The 10991-nt window shown below is 34.2% G+C and overlaps 3 protein-coding genes across 4 annotated transcripts; 2 read left to right on the forward strand and 1 right to left on the reverse strand.

Annotated features, from left to right (window-relative positions):
- Window positions 1-60: 60 nt before the first annotated feature.
- Window positions 61-4514, forward strand: LOC136345929 (sphingomyelin phosphodiesterase-like). Of its 2 annotated transcripts, none has more exons than XM_066294633.1 (14): window positions 61-407; window positions 475-605; window positions 653-779; window positions 832-1002; window positions 1122-1255; window positions 1779-1930; window positions 2082-2160; window positions 2225-2397; window positions 2941-3135; window positions 3198-3298; window positions 3380-3607; window positions 3815-3924; window positions 4028-4218; window positions 4279-4514. In XM_066294633.1, exons 1-14 carry the CDS (start codon window positions 350-352, stop codon window positions 4412-4414), a joined length of 1986 nt encoding a protein of 661 aa, XP_066150730.1. In that variant the 5' UTR covers window positions 61-349; the 3' UTR covers window positions 4415-4514. The 2 variants fall into 2 exon arrangements, with proteins under 2 accessions (XP_066150730.1, XP_066150731.1); XM_066294634.1 differs by having other exon boundaries at window positions 3380-3538.
- Window positions 4515-5910: 1396 nt separating this feature from the next.
- Window positions 5911-9034, reverse strand: LOC136345984 (uncharacterized). Its single transcript, XM_066294753.1, has 3 exons — window positions 8894-9034; window positions 8621-8836; window positions 5911-6748 (listed from the first exon to the last, which is right to left on the reverse strand). Exons 1-3 carry the CDS (start codon window positions 8918-8920, stop codon window positions 6368-6370), a joined length of 624 nt encoding a protein of 207 aa, XP_066150850.1. The 5' UTR covers window positions 8921-9034; the 3' UTR covers window positions 5911-6367.
- A 326-nt stretch (window positions 9035-9360) lies between these two features.
- On the forward strand, window positions 9361-10845 carry LOC136345987 (uncharacterized). The gene is made up of 2 exons (XM_066294782.1): window positions 9361-9587; window positions 9656-10845. Exons 1-2 carry the CDS (start codon window positions 9392-9394, stop codon window positions 10171-10173), a joined length of 714 nt encoding a protein of 237 aa, XP_066150879.1. The 5' UTR covers window positions 9361-9391; the 3' UTR covers window positions 10174-10845.
- Window positions 10846-10991: the final 146 nt, after the last annotated feature.

The raw sequence follows: 10991 nt of genomic DNA on the forward strand, positions 1-10991 counted from the left end.
TGTAATCAAATAAGAGACTTGTCTATTATTACCGATGGCAGCAGAGTAAAATTCAATTTAAACCAACCACATATAAACGTACTGCAATTCTATTTCTACGTCCGTCTTTATGTTACGATTGCATTTCTTATTACTTATGTTTGCTTGTATATGCAAATAATATGTGTAGGTGAATAAAACCTATTCGCGTACGTGTGATGGGCTTCAGCCTTGAATTTTGCACTGTAGGATCACTACCGACTTTGTGCTTCAGGTCGAAATAGTCTTTTTAATTGTATAAGATGATTTCAATGAATCGCTAAAATTGCCAGTAGTGATCGCGTCTATTTCACAGTCGATTACTGATATCATGTCCTCCGGACTGCGGTGGAAGATTCTTGTAGGAATTTTAATACTAAAATTTTCCGGTAAGTAAGTTTTTTCTAATGTTTTTTTTCTGTTTTTCACATTTTTTGTTTTCAATTTTATTCTTAGAGGAGTTACCAATACAAACTAAAATAAACTTCGACGATAAGTGGAATTATAAAACAAACCCGTCTCATGTTTCGCCAATGTTGAACGGTTCTTACAAAACCATTCTAATGCCCCTATATACATTTTCTCATGTGAGTAATAAAATTGTTTATATCAGAACGTCAGGACTTCCTTTTAGGATCTTAAGATAGTCGATTTCGATGAAAATTTAATGAGGAAATCGTCGTTACCGGAACGCAAGGAGTCCAGGGTTACCGATGATATGATTTTGAGAACTAAAGTATCGTGCGGTATTTGCAACTTGGGTACGAATGAGTTTTTTTCCGTGTCAAATCCATTACAAACTTAAATGTACAGGCGTGGGGCTGCTTTTTACGGAGGTGAAAAACGGACACTGCTTTGACGAAATCAAAACTAAATTCGTGTCACTTTGTGTCGCTCTCAAAATAGAGAGTTTAAACGTGTGTAGCGGCATTTTTGATACATATGGTCCAGAAGTTATTCCAGTCATAGAACTTACGTCCTTAGGTAGGGCATGTACATACATTTAGTTTCATCAATGGTAACAGTTTGATAAATTTCTACTATAAAATATTGAATTGTTTTTAAGTCACATTTAAAATAGCCGAAATCTTTATTAATTTTAGGTCCAACTGAAGTATGTAAATTAATATTTGGTGAAATCTGTCCTGTGCCGGATGTAAACTCTCATGAGTGGATAGTGGAGTTGCCGAAAACTGCAAGTCCCCCTCTTAAAACGTCTCCATTGACACGTTTTAAAGTGGGTACCTTCCTAATTTATCTTTTTGTTTTATTCAAAATATACAAAAGTGCCTCTTATCTATGTCATCACCATTATCAATATTTTTTTATGGTATTTTGTAAATTTGGTCTTTGAAAGCTTTGCAAATAAAAGAGTTTATTGAAGCCACATCGAGAGAACGAGCTGACCAATTAAAAAAGATTAACACAGATCACACATTGATCTTTCAAAAATAAAAGCGGCTTTTTAAAATTTGTAATAAAAAAGTCCTTAAAAGGAACACTCTGTATATTTACAGTATGAGTAAAGAGTAAACTTCCTGCGAATTTCAAATAATTATAAGGTAGAACTGCGCGTGGAGGTCAGTGAGATCGTAATTACCTGATATAAACACATGCATCTCTTTAATTCTGTATAGGTGGCTATTAGTTCTGCTAACGCTGTACCTACATAGCAATAATTATTGACTTAATGATGGAAACATTTTGTTCGTTCATTAATAAGAATTTGTCATGCTATTATCGATAAATTATGTTTATAGGAAGGTCTATCTGTATTCAAAGTTTTACAAATATCTGACACCCACTATGATTTGGATTATGCCGAAGGAGCTGTTGCTAACTGTGAGGAGCCTTTGTGTTGTCGAAATTACAGTACTCCTAGAACAGATGAGGATTTGATGCCTGCTGGAAGGTAAATGAGGCAATTCGTTTCTCGATTTTCTCATTTTTTCACCTACCTAAACTTTGATAGTCTTAAATCGCATAGGTATTATACAATACATGCCGGATACCGACAGAATGTGGGTATATATCATACATATCTGGAAATATGTAATTTCCAGGTGGGGTTCATATGAAAAGTGTGACGCTCCTCGAGCCATGTTGCAGAATATGTTTGACTTTATAGCTCTTCAACATCCAGTATGTAAATACTTACGTTAAGTATTTGAGTAGGTTAGAACGTATTTAATAAACTTAATTGTAGGATATCGATTACATTTTGTGGACGGGAGATATTCCACCCCACGATATTTGGAATCAAACCAAGGAAAATAATTTGAACGTAATCGAGGAAACTATCGACATGATTTTCAAGGCGTTCCCTAATACGCCAATATTCCCCGCAATCGGAAATCACGAATCGAGTCCGGCAGGAAAGTGAGTTGCCCTTGACCAGCGTCAACCCCATTTTATGCTTATTATAGACAAGGTATATTTTTAAGTGTATTTACTAGAGCCATCTCTGGAATGGTGAGAGTTACGAAATTGCTGTGAGAAACAGAGTGTAAGTTTGGAAATTTTGTTGTTACGTATAAACGCGTATTAAGCTCATTCAAAATTTACGGAAAAAAAGTACTTTTTTTCTAAAGTGGACTGGGGTAGACACATTAGTTTTAAAGTGAAGTGACAGTCGGTACAACAGAAGGAGAATATGTTTTTTTTCGTCTTCTACAGGTAATATAGAAAATTTGACCAATGTGCTATTTAAAATCATCTAAATTCAAATTACGTATATTATAAAATAGTAAAAGAATATATTAATTTGCTTCAGTTGTACTGAGTGTCATTCCACTATAAAACCAAGATTCTTGCCTCGATCCAACCTGTATATTTAACTGAATAGCTTTATTTTTTCGCATCCTATACTGATTGGTATCAATGTTTTTGAGATGTCTTGTATATCGCGCGTTGTATTTCCAGTTTTGCTCCACCATGGATGACGAATTCCGATCATTCAATATCTTGGCTGTACGATAAAATATCTCCGTCGTGGCTGAAATGGCTCCCACCTAACGCCGAACCAACTGTGCGGCATGGAGCGTTCTATTCTGTGTTACTTAGGCCTGGGTTCAGATTGATTTCAATCAACACTAACTATTGTCACTCTTTAAGTTGGTAAATTAATTTGTCCCAAATTTTTAATTACGGTCGTCCCGACACGTGATGCGTTGTTGCAGGTGGTTGCTGGTTAACAGCACCGATCCTGCCAGCGAATTGAAGTGGTTAATTCACGAACTCCAGGGAGCGGAAGATCGCGATGAGAAGACTCATATTATTGGTAAATGTGAAAAAGATAATTTAATCAAACGTCTAAGAGGTATTTGACCGTTGTGGCGCTTATTTAATTTCTTTCTTTGAGGTCATATTTCTCCTGGAAGCGCGGACTGCATGAAATCGTGGTCGAAAAATTTCTACGACATCGTGAATCGTTATGAGGGAACTGTGAAGGCATTATTTTATGGACACAGTCATGCTGATGAATTTCAATTATTTTATGAGACTGTGGATGAATATAGCCGTAAGACTTCATTTAGAAAACGTTTGCGGTGGTGGAAAACCAAAGACATTTCCGAGCTCCGGTACACAGGTGACAGGGCAGACGATGTAGTAACTAACACTAAGGCATTAACAAATTCATTCATTCGTTCGATTGATTAATCCATCTGACTCGTAATTCGAGCCTAAAACATGGTAACTAACACAAACACATTTTGAGAATAATTAAATTCAAGTTTTCAAAGATCGAAGCAGTATCTGTTTTACATACGAACCCTTCAATTATTGTCATTTTTAGGGCGACCGACTGCTGTGGCTTATTTGGCGCCGTCAGTGACAACTTTCACTAATCATAACCCGGCGTTTAGGATTTACTACGTGGATGGTGATCATGAAAATACCACAAGGGTAAGAAATGTTGCACTTTTTAATGTCAAATTAATTGTGGTAAGCTTAATGGAAAAAACAAGCAAATTTTAATCGTCAATCAGTGGACTCTGTCAAATTTTAGGACGTTTTGGAACACGAGACCTGGACTTTTGATATGGAAATGGCTAATAAGTTACCGAACAACGAACCGCAATGGTATAAGTTGTATTCAGCAACAGAAACCTACGAAATGGAAAATTTATCGCCGAGCGAATGGAATAAAGTTGTCGAACGGATGATGATAGACGATGATTTATTTCAAAGATTTTACAAGTTAGTGCGCGAAGGAATAAATTTCGCCTAATATTTAAATTAATTCTTTATAATTTCCAGAAATTACTACCGAAATTCTCCGACGGCCCCGGATTGTGATACGAAGTGCAAAATACAAATCTTGTGCGATCTGAAATCGGCAAAATCACATAGTCGGCGCCAACTCTGTAATGAAATTAACGTATTTTCCTTATGATCGAAGTACCATGAACGTGTTGTGGTTTTAAAATCCTTTTTTTATTAAAACTGAAAAACATTGTCGCTTTTTAATTTACTATTATAAAATTGGAAACAAACGAGCAAAGTGTTTTATTTAAAAAACCGTTTTTATTTCGAAGTTCTAAAGCAGCACGTAAAACATGTGGTTTATCATGGAAATGCTAACGCATCGACGCGTATTAGTTGGTTACTTCACCGCGCTTGAAAAAATAATACTGAGTTATAGGAAATCGTAACTATTCGAATCTTAATGGAATACGGAAAACTGCTATTTTCTCACACCCTGTATAAAATTTTTCTAAAAATTAAAATTGTATTTTGATATAATGACATTTTGTTTTTAACTGAACAAGTTTTCAAACGGTTCAATTTTCAATACATGTGAATTTATTGAAATTTTCAATAACCTTATTTTTTCTTGGATCTTTACTTTAAATTAAATTAGCTCAAAAAGTGCAAAACATTTTTCATTTCGTGCAATAATAAAAAAATACTTAGTTACAAACAGAATTAGTATCCGTAACAAAATATAGGAAAATCCCTTAAAAATGGCCTTTTTGTCCCGCCACGGTTTTCTAGACCACCCTAAAATTTCGAAAATATAAAAAAATTAAAATTTATAAATATCTGAATAACTTTTATTTAAAATTGTTTTTTGAAATCTACGGTTTTCTATATAAAGTAGTGGACCACCCAATACATGCATAAAATGTGTGCAAGTGTATTAGTTATTGTTACAGAGCGTCCAATACAGTCTCTTTATCTCTTTATAATCTGTTGGTATCAGCTGGCACGAACAGATTTTTGAAAATTACTCAAGCGATATACGAATTCCAAAAGAAAGTAGTAGTTCAGGTTAGCTTTAGGTACATTACGTATACCATCGTTGAAAAAAAAAAACTTTTACTACACTTCCTTCGGTTGTACATTTATCACTAACTGTGCTCATAAAATCAATTAGCAGCGTGTATCTACTCCGCGAGATGTAGCAGAAGGAAGAGAGAAAAAAAGCAATTTTATCGTCGTTCGTGGCGAATGTTTGCGTCCCCATAAGTCGCTCATGCAAGTAGAAGACAACAATATATGGGCATCTAACTGAGAGGAACCCATGCCATCGGAATAAATATTACCATTAAAGGTGAGGTTTAACAGCGGGCGATCGGGGCGCCCCCCACGGTGAGAATTACTGCCCGAATGAATAACTATATACTTTATTACATTACTAATAACATGATCGCATTAGCATGTGACTGTTATGTGTGGTTATTAATCAGCGCACCACCGTCGAAGCCGCTACCTTTCACTAAGGTTCCCCGATTGGTAGTCACACTTAAAGATGTGCACTAGAAATTATATACTCTTTAAATTTTAGAAGAGGGAGAGTCTCCATTAATGTAGGATTGTAATTCGACGTTCGAAGGTTTTTTTCCCAAGGAATTTTATTTTTTTTGCACTTCACATTAAAAAAAAATTCTACATACGTTAGAAAGAGATTTTGTTTTTCAGTGTAGCGCGCCGTACGCGCTATATGAAAGCGACGAGCCGCAGGTATCTCGAAGAGATTTAAGTGCCTTTGCTGATTTATGACGAGCAACACCCATATACTTACTGGTAATTTATTCGGAATGCTTTGACAACTATAGAGGCGAATTGAAATGGGTATTAAACAGTTTTAATTCCCCACGATAATATAAGGAACACAATTTTTTGCAATATAATATAGTGGTAAATAAAAGAGAGGTATTCGCGTACACTGTAAATGATGAATCTTTGACTTTTCTTATTATAGGGTGTGTCCAAGATATGAATATCTAGTGCATTCGAGCGAGTAGTTTCATTTATTTCGAAATAACGAAATACGTAAATAAAACTAAATAAGTCAATTTTAAAATATGTTTCTTAAATTAAAAGATATTTATTATCAGCTTATTTAATCGTGTGAACACGACTTCATCTCGTTTTCGCAACTTTCATTCTGTTTCGCTATATCTTTCCCTTTAGGAAAATGGTAAAACAGATTGAAGCTTCTACTTTGTTGGTCCTCCTTTATGTCCTTCAATGTCTTTTGCATTGCTCTTAGGAAAGGATTTAACTTACAAACCAGGAGCTGGACGCAGCCGCTCTCTTCCTCCGACGACCGTTCTCGAATGTAGCTGATGATCTTGTCACCAATTTGATCATGAAAGACATCGGAACCGGCCACTCCAGAGATATTTACTATAAAATCGTAGGAATTTTCAAATGTCAATCCGTCGTTTCGTCCTTCCTCAAAAGCAGCGGTTTTTTTATTAGCGATTAATGAGGTACCTAGCTGTTATAAATAAGAATGCTAGAATTCGATTACGATTAAATACAGGATGTCTCAGAGAAGAGTGTTTAGCTAGAATATCTTTTCTATTTCTTGTTAAAAAAAAAACACTAAAGCACGTCAACTTTATTTGAGAGGGAGATATCATTTAGTTCATGTTTTATTTCTACGAGACTTACGTACGAAGAAAAAGCTCGACTATGTAGAGACTAAAATAACCCTTCAATCGAGATATAAGGCAACTTCTCTTCAAATTTGAAAATTTCAAAGGGGTGGTTTTCATGGAATGAGGGTTGACATTTCGAAAGCAACTTTTCCACCGAATGATACCTCTCTCCTCATCAATGTTGACTTGTTTTAGCGTCTTTATTTTAAAGATGACAGAAATGATACTCAGAGTGAACACTTTTCCGTGGGACACCCTGCATACTAAATGACATAGAAACCGGCTTGTTTGTGTTCCAGAGTTAGGGGTAAGATAAATTTTGGTCGATATGAAAATAAACTAAAGCTTCTGATTCGTCGATATACATTTCGCATTCCAATAACTTTGCCGTGTTCTGCAAATTATAGGTTTACAAATGCTCTGTTGGTAGAGCATCAATCCCATATAGCTAACAATTTTAGGCGACGATCTTTAAGTGGTGTCGTCCTGCGAATTCGTCCGGTACGCCTGACCTGGTACCTCTTTGTGTCCGACGTTCCTGAATCCATGTATGACAATATCTGACCGCAATATCTAGATGTGATATCTCGAAATGAAAGTCCGACCTCTCGTAAGCTATCAATCCTTCCCCCATCAAACTAGTTCACATGTCGATAATCTATATTTCTTAGTACCTTTGGCGGTTTCTATTGAAAACACCGTCTAAAGTTGGTAGAAAGTACTTTCTTTGAAGAATAAACGGGCTTGAGCATCAAAGGTTAGTTTTTCTATCCTTAATAAGATATACATGGATGACCGATAAGACTGAAAATATAATTACATCTTTTTCTGTAATATTATACATATTTTGTACAAAATATCTAAATTGGAACATTTTTAATTAGTATTCGAGTTTCTATGTCATTAAGTATGTCATACGGCTCTAAATTTCTCCGCTCGCGTATTGTTAACTCTTTAATAAGATGTTAGTTTTTAAAGCAGTATAGTATAAAAAATACAATTTTTTAACATTTGTTTATTTTTAAATGTTGCTTACGTCACCAATTGCGAAAATGACCAATTTTTTTCAAATTGAAACATGGGTCATGTGACATTTTAAATTAAAAGTCCTTCAAAACTACATTCAATGGTGTAAGGCGATTCAAAATCTATCGATTAGTTTTTGAGAAAAAAAGCTATATATATAACAAAAAATGCAGTACAAATTCAATTAAATAGTACGTAAACAATAAAAAAGGAAATTGGTTTGTTTTACGATTTTTTGCTCATAAACATTCTTTGGTTATTTTTATTTATTAATTTTTTTTTAACCAAAAACTATCTGCGAGCACAAAATCGAAAGGAAACCAATTTATTATTTAACTGAGTTTTATTTGTGATTTTTATAAAATTTATGGCTGTTTTTTTTGTTTAAAATTAATTGATATATTTTGAATCGTAATACACTATTAAATGTAGTTTTAAAATACCTTTAATATGAGGAGTCACTTGTTCCATATTTCAATTAAAAAAAAGTCGGCCATATTGTGCTATCAGTGATGTAAATAACATTAAAATAAAAAATTTAAATATAGTACTTTTGTCCAATTTAATACTGCTTTTAACATTTTACAAAATAATAATTTTGCTAAAGAGTTAACAGGGGAAAGGGACAATTTGAAGCCGCGCGGTTTTTAATGAACCACGTATTCGTTGATTTTTTTACTTACTAATTGTGCCAGAAAAATCAGGGCATTTACACCCACCGCCGCCACTTTGCTACCATCTAAGTTGTTAAGCTTCAAAAATGCCGTGAATATCTGAGGTATAAACGACCTTACGGTTTCGTGTCCAGTCTTTGGTCTCGAAATTTTCTCATGCCCATTTTCAATTAAAACGTTAATTCCGCTGGCTTTTGAATATTCGTAGAACTTGTTCCCATCGGCCTTCGTTGCAAAAGTTAAGTTATAATTTACTATAAATATGAATAGTGGCATGATTACCATTGTACGGTACACGGTAATGTTCATAATTTTTTACTTGTGTTGGTTAAAATACGAACCGATGAATTACTGTTGAAATACATTTTAAAGGAAACATTCAATTTATATCACGGTTATTCAGAACAACAAGAACATATAGCTAAATACCAGAAAAATCCCGGTACTTATAACGCTAATTAACTCAAGTAACAATTTTAGATAATTAGATCAAACATAAGGGTATGCAGATTTGCACCAACTCCGATTTACTTGTTGATAAGTTGCGTAAATACCTCACTTGAAAATAGCAGGTTTTTTCTATCTTTATTAGAGCAATGTTAAATAATTTAAAAATCAACGACCAACTGATACAAAAGAAATTAAAACCTTTTCGGTCCTTTAGTTAGTTTTACGTTTGTCATGGTGCGGGCCGCAGATTTAACTCTAATTTTACATTAAAAAAGTTCGTCCGATATATATGTGTACCAACAATAACCTGAAGTGGTCGTAATAAAGAAAATGTATCATGTCCAGTTTTTACCGATAATTGTCTTGTTTGCTTTTCTAACAGGACACAACGTCAAAAGTTCTGAGTCAATTCGGCTATTTAGAAAATCCCTAAGTTCTCTTCCTTTGGCGGACTTGATTATTCTTAAAAGAAACTTATGGGATGTGAAACCAGATTATGCTGAACATCATCGAAAACGTGACAGTGGTGAGTCCTCCGTAGATACATTCAAGGAGTTTCATTTTCATATTTTATGTGTTCTATTTCGAGTACAGATCCCCAAGCTTTACCTCTCCGCATGTTAACAGAAACCAAGAAAGGATTAGGCACTTATTACCCCTATCCACTCCAAGAAAACGACGAACAACCCGAAAAGGGGAAGATAACGAAAATATTCCAATCTTCAGTAACAACTCTTTCTTTTTTGGCGTTTGGCGGATATCTACTGTTTCTGGTAGTAGCTGCCGTTAAAGCCACAAATCCCAACATTGTGGTTGATCCAACCGCTACACAAATTATGCAGGCAATGATAAATACCGGACTACATAAAAGGAAGAAAAAAGGGAAGAGGAAGAAGAAGAAGAAAAAGAAGAAAAGGAGACAACCTTTTACGGATGGGATTCATCACTCTGACGGTTTACATTACGAGGGGCGGGGAACTCTCGATGAGGACATCCAGGAAAAATTGTTTATGGAGCGACAGATGCCACACATGAAAGTGACAGTTGACAGTTACTATGATGTATTATCTGAACTCTGCGCAGGATATGCTAAGTTTACTGATTATCGTTAGATAATTAATTGTAATTTGAATGTAAGTATCGATTGATAACTTTTGATATGTTGGAATCTTCTTCAGGGCATTTTTCTATTTTTACACGAATATATTGTTGATATAATAAAAAATAACATATCTAATCCCATCTGAAACTGCATCAATGAAGCGTAAAATGATACTTCTCTATATTTATGGGAAATCAACCATCAGGGAGGCAGTTATGTAAATTTTAATGGCCACATGTTGTCCCATATTTCAGATGAATATCGGTAGGCATACATCGATAAAATATTAAATGGTCATTTTAATTTAAGTCTTATTTTAGATTTTAGTGTACATAATACGTACAACTAATAATTGGTACCTTGTATTGATATAAACGTTTAATTGCCGGAATTTAAGTATTGCCCGCTAATTATTATAAGTTGGGAAAATATAAATGAAAACCCTATAAATAAATTTTGTCGTTACATTATATAGACCTAAAGAAGGCATTTTCGAATATTTCCACAGGTTGTTAGTTTGTAAAGAATGTTTATGATAATAATGAAAATATATTTCTTCTCTTTAAAAAAAAAGATTTTCGATAAATGTAATAAAAAAGAATATTCTAAAAAAGATCAAGTATTTTCGAAACATCTTAGTAAAAATTCAATGCCGTGGTTCTATGGAAGACAAAAAATTTCGATGGCATGTATTTTATAGAATAAAACTAAGACAATTTGAGTAGTCACGATTATTTCCGGGACCAATCAACAGTCGTCTTACAGTATTATATCGGAAATTCAACACAAATCATTCAATTTATTGGGCGCAACAAAACTCGTAATTAC

This window comes from Euwallacea fornicatus, chromosome 21 (genome assembly GCF_040115645.1).
Source record: "Euwallacea fornicatus isolate EFF26 chromosome 21, ASM4011564v1, whole genome shotgun sequence".
In the NCBI taxonomy this organism is placed as follows: Eukaryota; Metazoa; Arthropoda; class Insecta; order Coleoptera; family Curculionidae; genus Euwallacea; species Euwallacea fornicatus.